Consider the following 25,739-nt stretch of genomic DNA (forward strand, 5'->3'; position numbering starts at 1 on the left):
TCAAGGTCAGCAAAGAAGCAGTGTTAAGACTCAACAATAATACTTAAAAGAAAACTATAAATTCGTACTTACATTTATATCAATAGTGCATCTTTTCATCCCACTTTGTGCTATAGTTTCCCCATATAAAATAGGGTATGAATATTAAGTAAGAAATACACATAAAGTATTCATAAGCTGAAAGAGTACCTGGCACATAATTGCTTAAAAAATATTAGCTATTATTTGACACTCTCATTAGAGATCAATACTGTAAAAAGGGCAAAATCAGGTGAAAATGGATTCTAATTTATGATTTTTTATTAATTTTGCCTAGCAAAAAGATAATAATCTCTGCAACTAATGATTCTAAATAATTATTCCAATCCTTTTACCTCTATTTCTTTTATTTTATTGCTCTGGCAGAACAAGTAGAATGACGACTGCCTGTAGAAATGTGAAGGATAAAAATGTCACATAATGAATTCATAGATCTGGTTAAGGAGATTTCTAGGCAGAATGTTTTTTGTTTCGTTTTAAGGCCCTCACCTGCCTGCAGCATTTGGAAGTTCCCAGGGTAGGGGGTCAAATCAGAGTTGCAGCTGCTGGCCTATGCCACAGCCATGGCAACATCAGATCCAAGCCGTATCCATAGCTTGCAGCAACACTGGATCCTTAACCCCCTGAGTTAGGCGAGGGAGCGAACCTGCATCCTCATGGATATGAGTGGAATTCTTAACCTGTTGAGCCACAATGTGAACCCCTAGGCAAAATATTTAAAGTGCCCATTGGTTCACTTAATTATCTATGATAAATTATGGGTAAAGAGCTTCCAAAGGAGGTAAAAATTTTTCAAGCAGAATTCAAAGGAAACACAGAATCAAGACTTGCTGTATTCAGAAATAAAGACTTTCTTATTTGCAGCCACTCAGGTTGGTATAGTGAGAAAGGTTCACATAGTGAGAAATGACATTAGTACAAAGATCAAATCCAGGGAACTGCCAATAAAACTGTGGCCTCAGTGTCAAAAACTTATGGTAAGACTGGAAAACCCTTTACTAAGACCTTAACCCAAAGCCAATATAATACTCAATGGAGAAAAGTTGAAAGCCTTCCTGCTAAAATATGCAACAAGACAAGGATGCCCCCCTCACCACTTTTATTCAACACAGTATTGGAAGTCTTAACCACAACAATTCAACAAATGAAAGAAATAAAATGTATCCAAATTCGAAGAGAAGAGATAAAAATTCCACTGTATGCAGATGACATGATACAATATACTGAAAACCATAAGGATGTCACACAAAAACTATTTGAACTGATCAACAAATTCAGCAAAGTAGCAGGATACAAGATTAACATTCAGAAATTGGTTGAATTTCTGAAAGAAGTATTAGAAAAGAAATATAAAAATACAAGACCTTTTAAAATTGCACCAAAAAAATTTAAATACCTAGGAATAAACCTGACTAAGGAAGTGAATGACTTACATGCTGAGAACTATAAAACATTCATCAAGGAAACTAAAGAGGATTCAAAGAAATGGAAAGTTATTCCATGCTCCTAGAAGGGAAGAATTAATATTGTAAAATGGCCATACTACCCTAAGCAAACTATAGGTTCAAAGTAATCCCTATCAAATCACCCACGATATTTTTCACAGAACTAGAACAATCCAAACATTTATATGGAAACACAAAAGACCCAAAGCAATCCTGAGGAATAAAAACCAGCAAGGAGTTCCTATCTTGATGCAGTGGAAACAAATCTGACAAGGAACCATGAGGTTGCAGGTTCGATTCCTGGCCTTGTTCAGTGGGTTAAAGATCCAGTGTTGCCATGAGCTGTGAGGTGGGTTGCAGATGTGGCTTGGATCTGGTGTTGCTATGGCTCTGGCATAGGCCGGCAGCAATAGATCCGATTAGAACCCTAGCCTGGGAACCTCCATATTCTGCGTGTGTGGTCCCAAAAAGACAAAAGGGGAAAAAAAAAATCCAAGCAGAAGGCATAACTCTCCCAGACTTCAGGCAATGTTACAAAACTACAGTAATCAAAACAGTGTGGTACTGGTACCAAAACAGACATACAGACCAATGGAACAGAATATAGAACCTTAGAAATAAACTCAGACACCTACAGTCAATTAATCTTTGACAAAGGAGGCATGAATATAAAATGGGAAAAACACAGTCTTTTTAGCAAGCAATGCTGGGAAAACTGGACAGCCACATGTAAATCGATAAAACTGGAACACACCCTCACACCATGCTCAAAAATAAACTCAAAATGGCTTAAAGACTTAAATGTAAGACAAGACAACATCAAACTCCTAGAAGAGAATATAGGCAAAATAATCTCTGATATCAACCTGACAAATGTTTTCTCAGGTCAGTCTCCCAAAGCAACAGAAATAAAAGCAGGAGTTCCCACTGTGGCACAGTGGTTAACAAATCCAACTAGGAACCATGAGGTTGCAGGTTCAATCCCTGTCCTTGCTCAGTGAGTTAAGGATCCGGCGTTGCCGTGAGCTGTGGTGTAGGTTGCAGACTCGGCTCAGATCCCCCATTGCTATGGCTCTGGCGTAGGCGATGGCTCCAATTTGACCCCTAGCCTGGGAACTTCCATATGCCATGGGAGCGGCCCAAGAAACAGCAAAAAGACAAAATAAATAAATAAATAAAAGCAAACATAAACCAATGGGACCTCACCAAACTAACAAGCTTTTCCATAGCAAAGGAAACCATAAGAAAAAAAACAAAAAACAAAAAGACAACCTAAGGAAAGGGAGAAAATAGTTTCAAATGATGCACTTAACAAGGGCTTAATATCTAAAATATACAAACAACTTATACAACTCAACAGCAAAAAAGCCAATGACCCAATTAAAAAATGAGCAAAAGACCTGAATGGACATTTCTCCAAAGAAGATATACAGATAGCCAACAAAGACATGAAAAAATGCTCAACATCACTGATCATTAGAGAAATGTAAGTCAAAACTACTATGAGGTACCACCTCACACCTGTCAGAATGGCCATCATTAACAAGAGTACAAATAACTAATGCTGGAGAGGGTGTGGAGAAAAGGGAACTCTCCTGCACTGTTGGTGGAAATGTAAATTGGTACAACTACTGTGGAAAACAGTATGGAGGTACATCATTAGACTAAATATAGAACTACCACATGACTCAGCAATCCCTCTCTTGGCCATCTATCCAGACAAAACTTTCCTTGAAAAAGATACATGCACCCATCTGTTCATTGCAGCACTATTCACAATAGCCAAGACATGGAAACAACCTAAATGTCCATCAACAGATGAATGGATTAAGAAGATGTGGTATATATACACAATGGAATACTACTCAGCCATAAAAAAGAACAAAGTAATGCCATTTGCATCAACACGGATGGAATGAGAGATTCTCATACTAAGTGAAGTAAAGAGAAAGACAAATAACATATAATATCACTCATATCTGGAATCTAATATATGGCACAAATGAACCTTTCCACAGAAAAGAACCGTGGACGTGGGAGAACAGACTTGTGGTTGCCGAGGGGGAGAAGGAGGGAGTGGGATGGACTAGAAGTTTGGGGTTAATAGATGTAAACTGTGGCATTTGGAATGGATAAGCAATGAGATCCTGCTGTATAGTACTGGGAACTATATCTAGTCACTCGTGATGGAACATAATGTGAGAAAAAGCACATATATGTGTGTGTGTATATATATATATACACACACACACACATACATATGACTGGGTCACTTTGCTGTACAGCAGAAATTGACAGAACACTGCAAATCAACTATAACGGAAAAAAAATCTTAAAAAAGCTAAACTATCAGCCTCTTCTTTGATGTGATCATAGTAACGATTTAACCTACTCATATGAGTCTCGGTTTCTACAATCACTAAGGAAATCGAGATTTGTGAGTTTATCCCATGGGTTCATGGTGAGAATTACATACTTGGCATGTAATAGTTTCTCAAAAAATAAGTTACCCATTTCTCCCATTTACTAACCACCTTTTTCTCAAGACTTTATGTTGGGGGGGGCGTCTAGGATTGGCATATGTACAGTCTTATATATGGAATGGGGACCTACTGTATAGCACAGAGAACTCTACCCAATATTCTATAATAAACTATATAGGAAAAGAATCTGCAGAAAATGAATATCTGTATATGTATAACTGAATTGGTTTATTGTACAGCAGAAATTATTATAACATTGTGAATCAACTACACTTCAATAAAACTTTTAAGGAATTTTAAAAAAGACTATAAAGGTTTGAGATATGCTTGTAGATCCTCTCAACTAGACAAGAGGGCTTCTAAGAATCTTGATTTTAGATTTTCTCTGCTACAAAAAAGTGCCATTAAATATCTTAAGAGTATTATCCCATAGCAGCCTCATGTAAAGTTCAAAATCAAGAAGGGTTTGTGTTGAAGAGCTATACAGATATGACTTTTGTTTAAAGGGTCTTCAGCCTTTTACAGGCAGGAACCATGATGGACCAACACATTATTTAAAAAAAAAAAAAAACAATTTTTTTATGAAAAGGTAATGCAGCCAGAGAATGCAGGCAAGACTCCACAAGGCAGAGCCACAGCCAAGAGTCCAGAGGAATAGGCCCACCATAACAAACATATGCTTAATTGTGTATTTCAGAACTACTAGAGTCCTCCCATTTCCCCCTGAGTTATCCTTGTCTCACTATTGTATGTTGAGTACATATAAAGCAAAAAGCTAATAATATTAATTCAAGAATCTTTCCATTCAGAGAAACCATGGAGCCACACATTAAAAAGTCTCAGTTCAGGTAACTGGACATGATTTAAGATGATGAAATTCAGGACTCTGAGCCTAAACCTAATGGGTAATGTGATGAGAAACTAGGGATCTTCAAGGGAAAGTTTCAGTTTTTACATGAGATGCAGTAATTGGGAATCAGAGAATGGACTGTGATAGTTAGTCTCCACCAATGGCTCTCAATGAATCACATCTTCCAGTATTCTTGATCTTGAATAATCCCTCCCACATTAAATCCTACACAGATTCACTTTAACCAATAAATTCCACAGAAAAGCACTGCACTCATTCTTTCAACCTAAGTCTTAAGAAGCACTGGCTGCTATCATATTTGCCTTTTGGAGAGTCTGGTCCACCATGTAAGAAACAATGTCAAGAGGCTTCACGGAACAACCCTGAGACTACTTGGAGAGAGAATGAAATCCAAGTATTCTAGCCCATTCAGGACTCCAGATTGTGTGTGTGTGTGTGTCTGTGTGTGTGTTTTAGGGCAGCACCCACGGCATATGGATGTTCCCAGGCTAGTGGTCAAATCTGAGCTGCAGTTGCCAGCCACAGCCATGGCCACAGCAACTCCGGATCCGAGCCATATCTGCGACCTACACTATAGTTCACAGCAACACTAGATGCTCAACCCACCAAGCGAGGCCAGCGATTGAACCAGCATCCTCATGGATATTAGTTGGATTTATTACAACAGAGCCAGGATGGGAACTCCCCAGTTACCATCTTATTGCAACTGTGTAAGGTATCTTAGGCCAGACTGGAAGAAGATCTGCTCAGGTAATTCACAGAATCATGAAAGACAATAATAAATTGTTCTTAAAACACTAAATTTTGGGAAGTCTTATTATGTGTAAAAAAAAAAAATTACCAAAATAAAATGATAGGTAGCATGTACCCATTCCATTTCTATTGTGAAGAAGATCTAGAACATGATGAATCTGCATATCTACATACATGGTAACCACCATCGCCATGACCAAGATACAAAGCAGTTCCAACAACCCAGAAATCTTGGTTGCACCCTTTCCTGGTCAATTCCTATCCCTTGCACTGAAGTAACCATAACTGTAATTTCTATCACTAGCAACTTTTATCACAGAGAATATACTCTTTTCTTTCCCTCAACAGAATGTCTAGGAGATATGTCTAAGTTAGCATATCAGTAAGTCTGTCACTTTTTTTGGCTACACCTGTGGCATGCAGAAGTTCCAATGTCAGGAATCAAACCTGTGCTACAGCAGTGACCAGAGCCACAGCAGTGACAATGCCAGATCCTTAACCTGCTAAGCCACTGGGGATCTCCAGTACTCTATCACTTTTACTGCTATATTATATACCACAATACTTTTGCTGACAGACATTTAGCTTGCCTTATGTTTGTGACTTTTAATAAGTAAACCTGTCGTAATAATTCTTATAAAACTTTTTTTTGGGGGGAGGGGGGGCCGCATCCATGGCATATGAAAGTTCCCAGAGCTGCAGCTGCTGGCCTATCCCATAGCCACAGTAATTCCAGCCACATCTGCAACCTACATGACAGCTCACAGCAACGCTGGATCCCCAATCCACTGAGCAAGGCCAGGGATTGGACCCATGTCCTCATGGATACTAGTCGGATTTGTTTCCGCTGAGCCACAAAGGGAACTGCTTATTGTAGGTTTAACTGCATTTCCTTATGAATAATAATGTGAAAAACATCTTCATATATTTATTAGCCATTTGGATATCCTCATTTATGAAAAAGATCTGTTCAAATCTTGTGCCTATTTTTTTTAATTTAAAAGACATTCTTACTGCAGTAAAACACACAAAACATTTACTATTTTAAACATTTTAAAGTGTACAAGTCTGTGTTATATCTATTTTTAATTGGATGGTTTGCTTTTTTGTTTTTTAAGGAATATATACATATTCAGGATACAAAAGTATTTCAGTATACGCACACAATATACAATAAATATATACTTAGTGAAGAATAAATCTTCTTTAAGTATATTCTTTGAGGAGTTCCCGTCGTGGCTCAATGGTTAATGAACCCAACTAGCATCCATGAGGACGTGATCCCTAGCCTTGCTCAATGGGTTAAGGATCTGGCATTGCTGTGGCTGTGGCATAGGCCGGTGGCTACAGGTCCAATTGGAACCCTAGCCTAGGAACCTCCATGTGCCACGGGTGTGGCCCTAAAAAGACCAAAAAAAAACCCCCCAAAAAAACAAAACCTATATACTTTGACTTTCTAATGCTGGGGTTTTTTTTGTTGTTGTTTTTTTTTTTTAATCTTTTCGTCTTTTTGTGTTTTTACGGTCTCACCTGTGGCATATGGAGGTTCCCAGGCTAGGGGTCAAATCTGATCTGTAGCTGCCATCCTATGCCACAGCCACAGCAGGATCCCAAGCTGTGTCTGCAACCTACACCACAGCTCACAGCAACGCTGGATCCTTAACACACTGAGTGATGCCAGGGATGGAATCCTCATCCTCATGGATACTGGTTGGGTTCATTGACTGCTGAGCCATGATGGGAAATCCTCTTAATGCTGTCTTTAATGGAAATAGGTTCATAACTTTAATAAAGCCCAAATTAACAACTTTTATTTTATAATTAGTTTTGTTTGTATTCTGTTTCGGAAGTCGACTACCCCCAAAGGCAAGAAGATACTCGCCAATGTTTTCTTCTAGCTTTATTGTTCTCCTTTCACATTTAGGTCTATGATTCACCTTCCTTTTTCTTGAAGGCTAGAACATGTTTGTAGCTGAATAGATCTATCAGTCTTTTTCCTGCCTGTTAACATTTGAGAATCCAACAACTTTCTCTCATTCTGCTCTGTTTCTGCCCCTTTCAGTCTAAGCTGGTAGTATTTCTGTTGAAATAACATTCTCAAAAAGCTGGTGGGCCCTCCCTGTCTATCAAGAGGATCTGTATCATTAGACGAGAGAGTTCTCCCTAGATACTTTCTGGATAATCCCAACTCTATGTCCTAGCTTTAGCTAAGATAGCTGATTGGATCTCTGAGTCATATAACTAATCTCTCCAACAAAAAATTTGTCCAGCCACACTCTTGGATTCTCTTCAGAGCATGCTATATAATTTTTTGCAGCAGGATAAGAATTTCCCAAATTATCAAGTTCTGGCTCCTTTTGTTTAACAATTCCTTCCTCAATTTATTTCCTCTCATGTTTTAATATAGACAGTAAGGAGAAACCAGACTGCAAATTCCACATTTTGCTTGATAATTTCCTCAGCTAGATATCCAAAAGTTCAATGCTTACAAATTCTATTTTCCACTCAACAGTATTATATTGTTCAGCCAACTTTTCTACTAGTTACTAACAAGGATCACTTTTCTTCCAGTTTCTAACAACATTTCCTTCTGAAATCTTACCAGAGTCGCCTTTAACATTAGTGTTTCTTTTTAGTAACATTCTGTTCATGATAATATACGTACTTTCTAAAATAATAGCACCTTTGTCTTCTAGCCTCTATTCTTCTGAGCTTTTATCAGAACCTGGGCTATTTTATCACACACCTCAAAATTCTTCCAGCCTCTATCCAATTCCCCAATTCTAAAGTCACTTCCACAATTTTAAGTATCTGTTAAATCAGTATCATACTTCCTGGTGCCAAACTCCATATTACTTTCTTAGGGCTGCCATAACAAACATAAATTGGTTTAAAATCACAGAAATCAATTTCTTCATAGCTCTGGGGGCTCAAAGTCCAAAACATGTATTAGCAGGGCTTTCTTTATTAGAAAAGCTCTATTAGAGCTTTCTTTGAAGGCTCTAAGGGAGAACTGTTTCTTGTATCTTTATGCTTCTGGTGGCTCCTGGTACTATTCCTCGGCTTATTACTAGGAGAACTCCAATTTCTGCTTCTGTTCTCACAAAGCCTTCTTCCTTGTATCACTGTGCCTCAAATCTCTCTTTCCTGACAGTCACAGGATTTAAGGCCCATCCTAAACCCCAAATGATTTTATCTCAAGATCTTCAACTTAATTATATCTTCAAAGACCCTACTTCCAAATAAGGTCACTGTATTAGTTTGCTAGGTCTGTCATAACAAAGTACCACAACTGAGTGGTTTAAACAACAAAAAATTTACTGTTTCATAGTTTTGAAGGCTAGGAGTCAGATCAGTGTTTCTATAAGATTGGTTTCTTCTGCAGCCTGTGAGGAAGTTGTTTCATCCCTCCTAGCTTCTGGTTTTTGCTCCAATCTTAGGAGTTCCTTGGTCTGTAGAAGAATAACTCTGATCTCAGTCTTCATTTTCCCATAGTGTTCACCCTATATGTATATACTTGTGTTCAACTTTCCCTTTTTATAAGACAACCAGCCATACTGGATTAGAATCTACCCTAATCACCTTACTAATTACATGTGCAACAATCTTAGGTCTAAATACGTTCACATTTTGAGGTAGTAGAGGTCAGAACTTTAATATACAAGTTCTTGGGAACACAATTCAACTCATAACGGTCACATTCATAGGTACCAGGAGATAGTTTGGTGGGGGTGGGGTAGAGGGAGAAACAGACAATTTTGTCCAGTATAATTATTTTTTTCTTTCAACACTTTAAATATTTCATTTCACTCTTTTTGCTTGCATGGTATCTGATGAGAACTTATTTGTAATTCTTATCCTTGTTTTTCTATAGTTGTTTTTGTCTCTGCTTTTTTCAAGATTTTCTCCATCTTTGGTCTTCTGCAATTTAAATATATTATGCCTAAGTATATTATTTTTTTTTTGGCATTTATCCCACTTGAGTTTCCTGAATGTGTGGTCTGCTGCTTGTCATTATTCTCTTGTATTATTACTTCAAATATTTTTTCCACTCTGTTCTTTCTCCTCTTGGTATTCCAATCACACATCTGATACACCATCTGAAATTGCACCCAAATTCTAAGGTGTGCTGTTCTGTTTTATTCATTCCTTTTTCTGTTTGCATTTCAGTTTGTGAAGTTTCTATTGATCTATTTAATCTTGCTGATGTTTCCTCAGCTATGTTCAGTCTACTGATGTGCCCAAGAAAGGAATGGCCCACTTAGGTTATAGTTTTTTTTTTATTTCTACCGTCTATTTTTGATTCTTTTTAAGAGTTTCCATCTCTCAGAGTTCCCATTGTGGCTCAGCACTAACAAACCTGACAAACCTGACTAGTTCGATCCCTGGCCCTGCTCAGTGGGTTAAGGATTGGGCGTTGCCATAAGCCGGGGTGTAGGTCGCAGATGTGGCTCAGATCTGGCATTGCTGCGATTGTGGCATAGGCCAGCAGCTACAGATCCAATTTGATCCCTGGCCTGGGAACTGTTCTTGCATGTTTTCTACTTTATCTATCTATCTGTTAAGACTTTAACATATTAGTTATTTAAAAGAATTCTAAAATCTTTGTCATATTTGAGCCTGGTTGATGATTTCTCTTTTCAGAGTTTGTTTTTCCTCAAGTGCCTTATCATTTTTTGTGGAAAGCTGAACACAAGGTCATAGGACCTGAGGTAAATAGGCCTTTGCTGGGAGGTGAGGTGTTACAGTAATCTGAGTCTGAGTGGGACTGTGTTTAATGTCAGCTATAGTTGTAGGTACTGGAGGCCTCGAATTCCTCCAGTGTCCTTGTTTTTGTCTCCCTGGTTAAATAGTTCTCCTCACAGAGAGTCTATGCTTTGCAGCTGTAACCCACTGTAACTGTACTGGAGTCCTGTGGGTGCAGTGATAAAGTGTGGGGGAAGAAAAGCACATCTACTATAGGAGCATAACCTACTATAGACTCATGATTAAATCTCATCTTTTGGTGGTTCTGTGTCCCTGGTCTGTGACTTTAACAAGCGGTTCTTATTTTCCACCCCCATTCTCTCTTAACTGAGACAGAAAAGCTATAGAGGGCAGCAGTCAGAGAAAGGCTCTTCTCCCAGGTAGAATAAGGCTCTGGAAGTTGGTTGGTTGTTTTTTGTTTTTTTTTTTTTTCCTGAAGAGTAAGCTTTGTAATAAACAATGCTCTGTACTTATTTTACAGAGGTTACTTTTTCCCTGTATACCAAAGTCACTGGGGATCCTTTTTGGCTCTTCATTGTGAGAACCCAAAGGGGTGCCTAGAGGCAAAATCCATGAAAGTGTGACAAGTAGGGCTTCCCAAGACTATGATTCTTAGGGGTTTTATGCTCTCAAGCTAATCCACACTCAACACAAGCAATTCATCAAAATTAGCATTTAAGTGTTCCTACCAGTTAGTTTATGATTGCTGTGGCTTCTGCTCTAGCTAAGCAGATCTTGGCTGTGACTCTCTAGATATGCCTGTCTCTCCACATTTTGGGGTGGCAGTTTACTCTGCAACTTCAGTTCTCTGATGAGTTCATGAAAAGGTAATGATTTTCAGTTTGTTCACCTTTTTCTTGCTGTAAGAAAAGAAGTGACAACTTCCAAGCTCTTTACATGTTGGCACTGAAACCAAAAATCCCCAAATTAATAGTATGATGGTTTTTTTGTAATTTATACACATAGTTGTTGCAATGAGAATATTGATCAGCCAGCTGTCTATGTTACCTAGTAACCAAAGACTCCCCCCCCCATTGCCTTTATATAAGTTTTTCTCAACCAGTAGCCTACTACAGAGTTAAGCATTACACAAAATGATCTAAATAATTATTTCTCAATACTGCCAAAGATGTTACATGGCTACTACCATTCTAGATGCACAGGACTTAATTTATTACATAAAATGGATGAGTTAGCCATTTTATCCCCTAATATAGCAATGTATATTTCCTAAAATAAGGATATTTTCTTATATTACTTCAAAATATCATATCAGGAAATTCAACATTGATATAATATTTTTATATAATAGCCCAGTTTTCTCAGTTGTTCCAATAAATTTTTCCCTCCCAAAGAACTGTGATCTGGATCACATATTCATTCAGTTGTCATATATCTTAGTCTCTTTTTCTTTTCTTTTTCTTTTTTTTTTTTTTTTTTGACTTTTTTAGGGCTGCACCTGTGGCATATGGAGATTCCCAGGCTAGGGGTCAAATCGGAGCTGTGGCTGCCGGCCTACGCCACAGACAGAGCAACACTAAATCCGAGCTGGTCTGCGACCTACACCACAGCTCACAGCAACACCAGATCCTTAACCCACTGAGCAAGGCCAGAGATCAAACCTGCAACCTCATGGGTCCTAGTCGGATTCGTTTCCGCTGTGCCATGACAGGAACTCCTTAGTCTCTTTTTTAATCTGAAACAGTTCCTCAGCCCTTTTTTGGCTTTTATGACACTGACCTTTTTTTTTTTTTTTTTTTTTTTTTTTGAGACTACAGGCTAGTTGTCATTTTTTAATAGCAAGTTTCTGATGCCAACTTTGTCTAATGTTTCAAGATTAAACTCAGAAACTCAACCCTGGTCAGAATATTACATAGCGATGCTAACCATCCCACAGGCTACATTAATTTTGATCACTCAGGCAAGATTATTATCTGGTTCTTTACCATACAGTTAAGATAATATAAATATTCTGATCCTCATCAAAATTTTCCTCAATCTTGACCCAGATTTTTCATCCACTGAATGATTCTTACCCTTTACTATCTTTACTATGATTATTGCAATGATTCTCTAATTTCACTGCTCATGTGTCGATCAGTATCTTACTCTATGGAAGTCTTCCCTTTCCCCCTTTTACCTCTCTCTCGCTCTCTCATCAGGACGGATTCGTGGCTTCCTATTTTTTCAGCAGGTTCATTACTGTCCTAATTTCGATGCTCAAACAGCTCCAGATTTGGGCAGTGGGAGCCTCTTGAAATAAGCTCTTGGTTTTGTTTTGTTTTGTTTTTTGACACAGCCCATCACTTTAAAAAAAAATATTCCTTGCCTTCTGGTAACAATAAGATGTTCCAGGTCCATCTTATAACCTCTCTTCCCCAACCCTGGAGACCAGCCATTTCTCCAAAAATCCCTGTTTCCTTTCAGTAAGGAATGGTATTAGAAAACCAAGAATGAGATGCAAGTGTTCTTACTGCTATCTTGGTAAGTCTGAGTCTAGACCTGTCATATCCAATTTGGTAGTCATTATCCAAATTTATCCATTTAAATAAAAGTTAATAAAAATAAAATAAAAATTCAGTTCCTCAACTGCACTAGCCATATATGCTCAATAGTTATATGAATTTAGTAGCTACAACATTGGACAGCAAATAGTTACAGAACACTTCCATCATTACAGAAAGTTCTATTGGACATAACTATTCTAGATCCTTTCACAAAGCAAGTAAACACACTTTCTTTCATAAGTTCTCATTCTCAATTGCCTTTTTTTTTTTTTTGTCTTTTTGCTTTTCTAGGGCCGCTCCCATGGTATATGGAGATTACCAGGCTAGGAGTCTAATCAGAGCTGTAGCCACCACCCTATGCCACAGCCACAGCAACATGGGATCCGAGCCGCATCTGTGATCTACATCTCAGCTCACGGCGACGCCAGATCCTTAACCCACTGAGCAAGGGCAGGGATCGAACCCGCAACCTCATGGTTCCTAGTCAGATTCGTTAACCACTGAGCCATGACGGGAACTCCTCAATTGCCTTTTAAATATCTTCCTATGTTCAAGGAATTCTACCTCAATTTCTTCACAATTAGATAATTACCTACTGAGAATATACAATTGCACAGTTACTGTTCAAAGCCCTGTAGGTTCAGAAATAAACAGTCCCTGTTCTTAAAAAACTTACAATGTAATGAGAAGACAGAAAAATTAATGATTATAAAATAATGGATTATTATTGTAACACAGGTACTACATCAATATATACCCATAGAAGAGATATCAAAGAAAGCTTCCTGAGAGAAATGACATTTATTAAATTTAGAATTAAATAACAACTATCTTAAAAACTTGGGGGATAAGTTAGAGGTGGGGGCATTTGCTGTTCTCCATCACTTTTTTCCCATCTCTGTTTCAATTAGTAAGTGTTTTCTTTATCTTCCTCAAACCCTTTCAAAATTCTGTTTATTTTTCAAAGCCCATCTTTTATGATGCATTTCTTAACACCTCTAACCAGACAAAAACCCTTCTCCAAGCCCCAAATATAATCTCTTTACTCATTTCAAGCATAAGACTGGGTTTATTTTTGTTGTTATCGGTGTACTAATGGGTAAGAACATAGGCTTTGGAATCAGACTTACTGTTTACTAGCTGTATAACCTTGGGCAAGTTACTTAATCTCCTTAAACTTCAATTTTTGCATCTAAAGGTGGAATCAATAATGCCTCATAACTACATATTTGAGGACTAAGTAACGTACTGAAATACTTAGCACTATGACTGGAATATGATAAATTGCATGATCTACTAGTAATAGTAATATTAGGCTTGTTTCTTCCTTCATTGGCTTAAAGTTTTAAATTTGTTTATATTTTTCAAGCCAATCATCACATTATCACATTATGATACTTTAATAAAATTAAGCAAATCCCCTAAATTGTTCAAGAAGATTCCTTCGAGTTAAGAATATTAAAGCATATTTATATGTAAAGTATTTTTGACAGACAATTCTATTTATAATTATGGAGTTGTAAAATCAGTTTTAAAAATATTATCTATCTATTGCTTTTAGTAACTTTAAATAAAAAACATTAAATAAAATGTAATTTCATAAAGAACTTTAAATGAAATGTTTTCCTATTAGGTTAATTACTATGTACAATTTCTTAAAATTCTGAAATAAAACTTGGTTTAAAAATTTCAGGTTGGGGAGTTCCCATCGTGGCGCAGTGGTTAACAAATCCGACTAGGAACCATGAGGTTGCAGGTTCGATCCCTGCCCTTGATCAGTGGGTTAAGGATCCAGCATTGCCGTAAGCTGTGGTATAGGTTGCAGATGCGGCTCGGATCCTGCATTGCTCTGTCTCTGGTGTAGGCCAGTGGCTACAGTTCCGATTCGACCCCTAGCCTGGGAATCTCCATATGCCGCGGGAGCAGCCCAAGAAACGGCAAAAAGACAAAATAAATAAATAAATAAATAAATATTAAAAAAAAATTTCAAGTTGGGGAAGCGTATTAATACTGGATGGCAAAAATCAACCTATTAATAAAAACTAATTTGTCAGAATTCACATTCCTATTTATAAAAGGACTCTATAAAACCTAATTTAAAATTGGGCCCTAATAAAGTATCTTGATTTTTATAGAAATATATTTTAAATAGTTAATGTAGTAATAATCAAAAACTATTAAATCAAGGACAATATCTTTGACACATTATTTAAAAATGCAATAGAAAAGCACATATACCATGAGAACTAGAATAATATTTTACCTTCCATCACAGTTTCTTTAGATATGCACTGAAAGATACATACCTAACATTTTGCTAACGAATGAAAAATATATTTTTCAAAACGAATGCTTTTAATGAGGTATATTTTACTTGTAAAAAGTATAAGCATGACATCTAAAACTGCACTGATGGGAGTTCCCATTGTGGTTCAGCAGTAACAAATCCTACTAGTATCCATGAGGATGCGGGTTCGACACCTGGCCTTGCACATTGAGTGAAGTACTTGGCGTTGCTGTCAGCTGTGGTGTACGTCACAGACAGAGCTCCGATCCTGCGTTGCTGTGGCGTAGGCCAGCAGCCGCATCTCCGTTTTCGAGCCCTAGCCTAGGAACTTCCATATGCCTCATGTGCGACCCTAAAAAAGCAAAAAATAAATAAATAAAATAAATAAAACTGCACTGCTTATATTCTAGAAAAAGGAACTCTCATTCCTAAAAGGAAAATCAGTATCATTTCCTCCAAAAAAAGCGATAGCCTTGCAGATTATTTTACTTTTTTCTTTACTAAGCAAACAACAAATATGCAATACACCCATGATTTGCTTATTATCCTTATCAATAAAATTTTTAAATCAACTTGATATGTAATTTTCTTTCAAATTAGTTTAAGCCATAACAGTGGATTAAAAAAATGGGAAATGTGAGAAGTTTGAGAATACACTGTTTAAAAATTATTAAATCCCGGGAGTTCCTGTTGTGGTGCAACAGAAACAAACCTGACTAGGAACCATGAGCTTGCAGGTTCCATCCCTGGCCTTCGCTCAGTGGGTTAAGGAACTGGTGTTGCCGTGAGCTGTGATGTAGTTTGCATATGCAGCTCAGATCTGGTGTTGTTGTGGCTGTGGTGTAGGCAAGAGGCTATAGCTCCAATTATACACCTAGTCTGGGAATCTCCATATGCTGCGAGTGCAGCCTGAGAAAAGCAAAAAAAAAAAAAAAAAAAAATTATAAATCCCACTTAATCTAAATAATTGTGTACAATTCATATTCTCTCACTTGTGAAAAATATTGACAGTAAAACCTTTGTTCATGTTTTCCCAAGGCGACCTTACCTGTGGAGTCCAATAAAAAGTAGGGCTCAATCTGTAGAGTTTTCGTTTGTGGAAACTCTGAAGCGGCCTTGTTCGAGCTGCTGTGCTCATGACAGTCAAGGATGGAGATTTCAATCTTGTTCTGTCTTTTCTCCTTTTCTTACTGTGCTTCTGATTAAGTAACCAGCTACTGGAGGAAGAGAGCTCATCTAAATTCTCTGAAGCACTGAAACGCCATGAAATAATTGGGGAGTGGAGGGAATAAAACAAAACAAACAAACAAAAAAGACAAAGAAAACTAAATGTAAATTGCCTTGATCTATTATGACAGAAGAGTATTAATTTTAGCCAATTTTGTGGTAACAATTGGTGAAAGAATTGATATTGATGGGAAACTACATTTCAAGTTGTGAAAATAATTTCTATTTTCTCCTGCAAAACAAATATCCCTTAAGTTAGAGATATCACCAATTCACTGGCATAATGTTAATTAATGTTCATTGTAACTCAATAGTTCATGAATACTATACAATGTTGAACCTATTTACATTAAATTCTTTTTGCATAAGGATGAAATTACATAGGACTACACGTTTAAAAGGGCTAACCTTTCATCACTGCACCATTAGTTGCTCTTATATAACCATCACACATCATTTCAGTGAATTTTGAAACAAAGATGCAATCCCACTATATTTTAAGAATTTTCCTAAAAACTCATGATGACACAGAAGACACAACTAGTAAATGATGAAACAGATCACACAAACTGCACATGAAAATAAACATAATTTAATAATTATTCTACATATTAATTTTTAAACATTACATCCAAATATTTTGAAAGATGAGAGCATCAGAAGGAAGTTAAAACTTATCACAACATGAATTTACTTCACTTATACAAGTATATTATATATAAAATATTCAGCTTTTTGGACACTGTAACATACCAATTTCAACCTTATTTATATAGACCAAAGTTAGTCACATTAGCATTGTAAGATCAACAGGTGAATCTGCTATGTGTGATACTGCTAATCAACATATAAATTCTAAATGTGCTATTTGGTTTAAGTAGAATCTGTATTTAATGGTAAACATAAGATATGGTTTTTTACAGTAGAATAATTGATTTTGGATATTTTTGGTTGCTATAAAATATTCTATTATCTTGTAGATAAAGAAAGTAATTTAAAAATGCTTTATATTATAATAAGAAACCATAAATAAAGGTCTCTGGATGGCTTACGCTGATGAAACCAAAGAGAATAATAAAATATGGAATTGGGTAACTACATACAAATATATAATTGAGTATGTTGGCCAGTCCAGTATAGCATAAAGAACTGATGATAGATATTTCACTTTTAAAATATTATCTTTAGTATTCAGAGAACTCTAGTCAAGAACGTTTTAATTCCCAGTTAATAAATGTTCTGAAGATCATTTGAGAAAGATTTAAGATATACCAATACATTCAAATTAACAGGTCCAATCTCATAACCTTTTTTTTTTTTTTTTTTTTTTAAAATGTTTTAGGGCTGACCTGCAGCATATGAAAGGTCCCAGGCTAGCGGTCGAATTGGAGCTACAGTTGCTTGCCTACACCACAGCCACACAAGATGGGAGCTGCGTCTGCAACCTACACCACAGCTCACTGTAATGCCAGATCCTTAACCCACTGAGCAAGGCCAGGGATTGAACCTGCATCCTCATGGACACTAGTCAGTTTCGTAACCTACTGAGCCATAATGGGAACTCCTCGATCTCATATCCTGATATTACTTTCTGTGACATATCATATGTATTGCTATGAAAAACTTGAGGTGTCTAAATGCTAAGTAACAGTCTGCTTTTAAGAAAACCAGCCATGGCCCTGGGCTACCGTGTCAAGGGTAAGCAGAAGGCATAGGTGATAGCCAATATCAAGTTAGGTACTAAACAGATCAGGTGGCTGGCACAGAAGTGAAACAAGGTCAGGAAGAAGACGGGTTTCAGTAGGTAGTTGCTACTGGAGTTGATCATATCACAAGAGCCAGGATCCAGGAAGACAGGAGTAGATCTACCACAAAGGAGGCTCTTCTAGCAAGTTAGAAACACCTTTAGGCAAATTATACTGGCTCCTTAAAAGACACGTTGCCTGGGTAATGTCTAGGGAAAATGAAGAGGTTTTATTCTAATAGTCAGAAGCATAGTTCTTCCCTCTATTCAGGGCTCCAGTTGTTAGTGAGCCCTTAGTTCCCCCTTTCCTACCCAAGGCTTAGCCATAAGGATGGTAAGCCATCACCTCCTCACTGAATGACAATACATGTCTTCTGAACTGCTGAGAGGCTCACAAGCTGGTTTAAAGATAAATGGAAAACTTGTCATTGGTGTCACTAAGTGCTAATTTACAAGTTTCAAAGGTGACTGACACATTATCATAGGAAAAAGCTCACTAAAATTAATTTAGGACATAAGCCACTTGCATAAATAATTGATGAGGCTGTTGTAAAGGGTTATTGCAAATCACTAATAAACTCACTTATTCTGCACAATGTTTTACACTAAAGAGAGGATCAATCAATAAACCTCACACTGAGGAGTTCCCATCGTGGCGCAGTGGTTAACGAATCCGACTAGGAACCATGAGGTTGCGGGTTCGGTCCCTGCCCTTGCTCAGTGGCTTAACGATCCAGCGTTGCCGTGAGCTGTGGTGTAGGCTGCAGACGTGGCTCGGATCCCGCGCTGCTGTGGCTCTGGTGTAGGCCAGTGGCTACAGCTCCAATTAGACCCCTAGCCTGGGAACCTCCATATGCCACTGGAGCGGCCCAAGAAATAGCAAAAAAAGACAAAACAAACAAACAAACAAAAAACCTCACACTGAAAAGCAGAACAAACAGAAAATTATGAGGAAATTATTTGGAAAACAACACAATCCTGCTCAAGTGACTCTATAACCTAAGGCTTTTTCCTTAGGGATAATAATACAATACCTAGGTAATTAAGTATTAAGTGAAACAGGAATGTAAAACAAAGACATCACTGATAAACCAATATAAGATTCTATCATTACATGGCATTCTTCAAAAAGAAGAGGAGGAAATGGAAAAGAAAATCCAGGAGGAAAAAAAACATTTCCATGAGAGAAGGGTTAGTGTTCCCACTGAGTTGTGGGTACACCTAGGAAACCTCAGAACTGAGTATGCAATGGGATACTGTCAAGTACGGTTATAATTATCAAGACATTTATCAATAAATATCAATATATAATTATCATTGGACTTTTGAAATAGCATGCTTACAAGTGGGACATGATAGGTTCCCAGGAGAATGGAGACAGACTCCCAACCCCCAAATGTGGCTGTTCAGCATGGAGACCTGCTGTAGACACCCTCTCCCAGAATGTGGAGACTCAAGTTGGGCAGCAAGCAACAATGGCCTGCAGAAAACAACTGCCTGCATAGAGTAACCTCCTACAAGGATTAACTGCCCTTTGCCATGGGCTCCCCCCGGCCCCCCATCCCTCCCCTCCTTCTTTTTCGTTGTCCCTGCCACATGTTTCCACCATGAACTCCAGCCACAGATTCTACCACAGATCCTTTAGAAGCCTAGCACCTCCTCAGTCAGAGCTGGCACCATCTTGAGCTCAGCCCGTTCCCCTCTGTTGCCTTAATAAATTTCTTTTGCTTTACTAACTTGGCCTTGGGCGTTTCTACCTCTGCAAACCTAACAGGACAGTACCAGATGGGGCCACAAATGACACTTCTTTAGATTTCTAACTGGAAGCTTTTGCTCAGAGAACAATAAAACCTCCTAAAGGATAGCCTAGATCCTTTGTGTTACAGGCAGACAGCACAATTTAGCTTTAAAATAAAGTAGGCGTTCTTTTGTCGAGCAGTGGGTTGGGGATCTGGTGTTGTCACTGCAGCTGCTTGGGTGGCAGATTTGACATGGGTTCAATCTCTGGCCCAGGAACTTCTACGTGTCGAGGGCACAGCCAATAAAGAAAAAAAAATTAATTAAACTTATATAAATTAAATAATTGAGGAGAAGGAAGTAGTGAGGGTGGGATTTTAGGTTTACATCTTTCTCCGTTTCCATTACCACTCTCTTAATGCAAGCGATTTTGTACCAGGATTACCCCATAGCCTTGTAACTGGCCTCCCCTCATTCACACTTTTCTCCCTTCAGTACCTTCTATATACTAATCTTTTGGGAAAACAAATCTGGTCCTGTATTATTCTTTCCTCTTACCCCCATACTGCTTAAAACCTCTCAAAGCCTTCCCATTGCTCTTGAGAAAAAGACTAAAATTCCTAATGGAAAAGACCTTGATGGGTTTAGCCCCTGCCATTGCTCTCCTCCCTCTTGGTTCCCTGTGTTCCAACCACACTGCTTCCTCTCAGCTCAAATAACTCATACTTACTACAGTACAAGACCTACTGTATTTCATTTCTGCTTCCTAGAATTTTCCCACATCCTCCTTCACCTACGTAATTTCCAATAGTCATTTGGCTCTCAGTTTAAAAGTCCGTTCCTCAGCTAAGCCTTTGAACACTTGCATAGTCTCTCCAAAGACTAAGTCAAATCGCCATATGTGTATGTGTTCTTATAGCACTGTTCACCTTTCCTTAATACTATTTTTCATGGTGATAATTTCATATTTATTTGTACAATTGATTAATGTCTTTCTCCTTTTCTAGACTGTAAGTAGTGCAGAGCCTGTCTGTTTTATTTTATACATATATATATATATATAAAACAAAAGCCAGTCTTATAGATGTATATATGTAAATGTATATTTATAATACATATGTAATATTATATATACATATATTTCATATACATTTTATATACAAAGATATATATTTTGGCTATATCCATGGCATATGGAAGTTCGGGGATTGAATCCAAGCTACAGCTGTGACAAAAAAAGGCCAGATCTTTTTTTTTTTTTTTTTTTTTTTGCTTTTTAGGGCCGCACTCGAGGCATATGGAAGTTCTCAGGCTGGGGGTCAAATTGCAGCTACAGTTGCCAACCTATGCCACAGCCACAGCAATGCACAATACAAGCAGCATCTGCAACATACACCATTGCTCTTGGCAACGTTGGATCCTTAACCCACTGAGTGAGACCAGGGAGAGAATCCGGGTCCTCATGGATACTAGTTGGGTTCGTTAACCACTGAGCCATGAAGGGAACTCCAATGCCAGATCCTTTTGACACTCTGTGCCAGGCCAGGGATCAAACCTGCACATCTGCAGCACATCTGCAGTACACCAAGCTGCTGTAGTTAGATTCTCTTTTTTATTTTTTTTTCTTTTTAGAGCTGCATTTGGGGCATACAGAGGTTCCAAGGCTAGAGGTCGAATTGGAGCTGCAGCTGCTGGTCCGCGCCACAGCCACAGCAAGGCAGGATCCAAGCCAAGTCTGCAACCTACACCACAGCTCATGGCAATGCTGGATCTGAACCCACTGAGAGAGGACAGAGATTGAACCCGCATCCTCATAGATCCTAGTCAGATTCGTTTCCACTGCGCCACAATGGCAACTCCTGTAGCTGGATTCTTAACCCACTGTGCCACAGCTAGAAAACCAAGATTTTAGAAAAATAAGTAATATACTTACAATGCCTTCAGTTCCATTCTACATCTCTAACTTTGGTTTACAAAATTTAGTTTCTGATATAAGGTATGATGTATCTTACTTTATCTTAGATGCCCATAATACATATATAAGAATAAGTAGATAAGAGCTATAAGATGTTTTGATGTTTTGATTTATTAAAGAGAAGGCATGGATAAAGTTTAAAATTTTTCTTCTAATCTAAAAGCACAAAATGACTGAGAGCTTTATCTAAGAAAATAATCCAAAAGTCATTAAGTTCATATTTTACTAACATTCTTTAATTTCTCTAATAGCTACTTAATGACTTTCTGAAATATGGTTTTCTATTACAATCCTAGAAAATCTTAGCAGTGAGGATATTCATGGATTGGAGTTCCCATTGTGACTCAACGGGTTAAAAATGCAGCTAGCATTCCTGAGGATGCAGGTTTGATCCCTGGCCTCACTCAGTGCTGAAAGCTGTGGCATAGATCACAGATGTGGCTCAGATCTGGCCTTGCTATGGCTGTGGTGAAGGCCAGCAGCTGAAGTTCCAGTTGGATTCCTAGCATGGGAACTTCCATATGCTGCAGGTGTGGACCTAAAAAGAAAAAAAAAAAAAAAGGGAGAGAGAGAAAGAAAGAAAAAAAGATATTTATGGATCACAATAAGCATTTAATTTGCTTTTACAGACTATGAATGCCATATGGAATTTCCTTGGCCAAGGATCAAACTCATGCAAGAGTAGGCAATCAAGCTACTGCAGTGACAATGCTGGACCCTCAACCCACCCTGCCACAAGAAAACTGCTCAAATGATTTTTTTTTTCTTTTTGAGCAGCCCTAATGGCATATAGAAGTTCCCAGGCTAAGGATACAATCCGTGCCTCAGCCTAGCTGCAGCAACTTCAAATCCTTAACCAACTGCGATGGGCCAGGGTTCAAACAGGTGTTTTCACAGAGACAAGCCAGAGCAGGAACTCCCTCAAGGGAATGTTTAAAATAATGTATCCTCATACTCTGATTAATACAGGAACCAAAGGTCCAGAAGTGAGGCAATTAATATTTTAACTGATATTTTATTATAAATCACTACCAAAATCAATTTCTGCAAATGTAATATATTTGCATCATAATTAATAAATAAAGTAATCTAAAGATATGAGTATTCTAAATTCTTGATGTCATCTTGGTGATGGTGGTAATGGTAAAAGAATATGGAAAAACAGCTTAATTTTATTTTATTTTATTTTATTTTTTTGTCTTTTTGCCATTTCTTGGGCCACTCCCAGAGCATATGGAGGTTCCCAGGCTAGGGATGGAATCGGAGCTGTAGCTGCCAGCCTACGCCAGAGCCACAGCAACGCTGGATCCAAGCCGCGTCTGCAGCCTACACCACAGCTCATGGCAATGCCGGATTGTTAACCCACTGAGCAAGGGCAGGAATCGAACCCGCAACCTCATGGTTCTTAGTCGGATTCGTTAACCACTCACTGCGCCACGACGGGAACTCCTAATCTATCTTTTTAATAAACCCAGTGAAAGATAGTTTAGGGTTTTTTATTTTATTTATTTATTTATTTATTTATTATTTTTTTATTTTACCATTTCTTGGGCCACTCCCGCAGCATACGGAGGTTCCCAGGCTAGGGGTCGAATCAGAGCTGTAGCCACCAGCCTATGCCAGAGCCACAGCAACTCGGGATCTGAGCCATGTCTGCGACATACACCACAGCTCACAGCAACGCTGGATCCTTAACCCACTGAGCAAGGCCAGGGATCGAACCTGCAACCTCATGGTTCTTAGTCGGATTCGTTAACCACTGAGCCATGACAGGAACTCCAGTTTAGGATTTTTTATATTATATTAAGTACTTCATAACCTTTTGCCTAAGTCAAACTGTGTTCTTAGAAGGACTGGAATAACCATTATAATGCTCTGCTCAAATACTTTTAATAAATAAGAAACTTTGGGGCCTGGTTATAAAATGCTAAAACCATAATAACACAGATAAGACTTCATGAAGTTTTTATCTTCTAATTGCAAAGAATAAAACCAAGAATAAGTACTCAACACAGAATTTTAAACTGTTAGGCTTGTACTTTTCAACATTTACCCAAATTCATCCATTCTTATATTAAACATACTTAAGAAAAAGTAGAAATCAGCAATGGAGAAGAGAATTAGGATGTATATTCTCTAAGAGATTATGATAGCCCCTCCAGTTCCCAATTTACTCATATACACAAATACCCGCAACTGCAGTACTGGGCTGAATAGAGTCCTCACAAAATTTAATCCACCAGGAACCTCAAATTGTGACCTTACCTGCATATAGTTTTTGCAGATATAACTAAGTAAAATGAGATCACACTTGATTAGACTGGGCCCTAAATTCAATCACTGATGTCCTTTTATAAGAGACACAGAATTAAGGAGGAGATCCATGCAGGGAATAATGCCATATGAAGACCAAGGAGAGAAGGACTATAAGCAAAAATGCCAGAGACTGCCAGGAATTACCAGAAGCCAAGAAAAGGCAAGGAAGGTTTCTTTCCTAGAACCTTCAGAGAGAGCATGGCCCTGCCTAACACCTTGATTTTGAACTTCTACCTCCAGAACTGTGAAAGAATTAACTAGCTGTTATTTTAAGTCACATGGTTAGTGGTGATTTTTTATAACATCCCTAGGAAACTGATATATTCATAAAAGTACACACCTAAGAATCACTGTTTTTGCATAACTTATAGTTCTACATCAAGTCTACTTTTTATTGGTTGGAGTTCTTTGCTGACTTGAATCTACAGCAGCTAAGGTAGGTGGTAACATTTTCCAAATGTTCCCTGATGGCTAAAGTCCTACTAATAGTTGAATTTACTTTATTTCCCTTGATAAAGTTTGGAAAAATGAACTGCATCATACACTCAGATAACTCAATGGTATTTTAAAGACATTAACAGGACTTTATATAAACTTACAGCCCACCAGGAACATCACTTGTCCTCCAGATGACAAAAGTAAACACCTCTCTTAAATGACCAATGGATCAAGATCCAAGCATTATCTGGTGGATATAGAGAAAACAGTACCTTGACCAGCCCATTTCCCACTACTCTAGGAATTAAGTAGGAAAATAAGATGCCTTACTCAAAAGTGCAAGTCTCTTCAACTGTACCAACAAAAAAAATATGTTGAAATACATTGTAAAATGGCATCCTAAATTAGACGTGATCTCTAAAAAAATTAAGGTACTTAACCTATTTTTAAAAATTGAAGTATATCTTAATGCAGCCATTAAAATGGAAAATAAATATTTTTAAGTACAAAAATCTTCAGATATATTATTGAAATAGGATATAAAACTGCTTCCAATAGATCTCAACTATGAAAGTAACATAAAAATGACAGGAAGGAAACATACTCTGAGCAATATAAGTAATTTCCACTTTTTTCTCAGTATTTCCTTATTTTTTTCAGTTTTCCTACAACAAAGTTATATTAATTTTATAAGAAGGAAACAAAAAGAATCATCTAAAATAGCATCTTTAGTTCCTGCTGTGATGCAGTAGGTTAGGAACCTGACTGCAGCAGCACAGGTCGCTATAGAGGGGTAGGTTCAACATCTGACCTGGCACAATGGGTTAAAGGATCTGGCATTGCTGCAGCTGAGGTCCAGGTCCGAAGCTGAGGCTTGGATTCAATCCTGGGCCAGGAACTTCCATATGCGTGGATGTGGGCATTACAAAAAAAGAGTATTGCAGAAATCGGCAAAACATTACATATCAACTCTAATTTTAAAAAGTTAAAAATAAAATTTCAGTCTTTTTTTTTTTAATTAGGGACTTCTAATATATTTTAAAGTGTCTACTTGAGAATAACTGACTTAGGAGACCTAAAAACCAAATGTAATATAGGCTTTGGGTTCTGATTCTAATAAATTATCCATTAAAAAGAAGTTTTTGAGACAACTGGGAAAATATAAATATGG

General features: G+C 37.7%; 1 protein-coding gene across 30 annotated transcripts in view; it reads right to left on the bottom strand.

Moving 5' to 3' along the window:
* KANSL1L (KAT8 regulatory NSL complex subunit 1 like) overlaps nt 1–25,739 on the bottom strand; it is a 579,301-nt gene that overhangs the window by 50,728 nt on the left and 502,834 nt on the right. For 21 of the 30 annotated variants that reach the window (XR_014829246.1, XR_014829247.1, XR_014829248.1 and 18 more), the window contains one exon: nt 16,180–16,384. The exons of 1 other annotated variant lie outside the window; for it this stretch is intronic. Coding sequence is in view for 24 of the 29 variants with exons in the window: in XM_084998982.1 (XP_084855108.1) it covers nt 16,180–16,384 (205 nt within the window). In the remaining 5 variants the exon portion in view is untranslated. Of the gene's footprint in view, nt 1–12,062; nt 13,285–15,914; nt 16,385–25,739 lie in introns of those variants that run through there. 8 more of the 30 variants (XM_084998984.1, XM_084998976.1, XM_084998983.1 and 5 more) reach the window with 3 other exon arrangements.

The sequence above is a fragment of the Sus scrofa genome, chromosome 15, assembly GCF_054392235.1.
Source record: "Sus scrofa isolate SSC_HxYL_T2T_F1_AM1 chromosome 15, Sscrofa_HxYL_maternal_Yorkshire_Landrace_v2.0, whole genome shotgun sequence".
NCBI lineage: Eukaryota > Metazoa > Chordata > Mammalia > Artiodactyla > Suidae > Sus > Sus scrofa.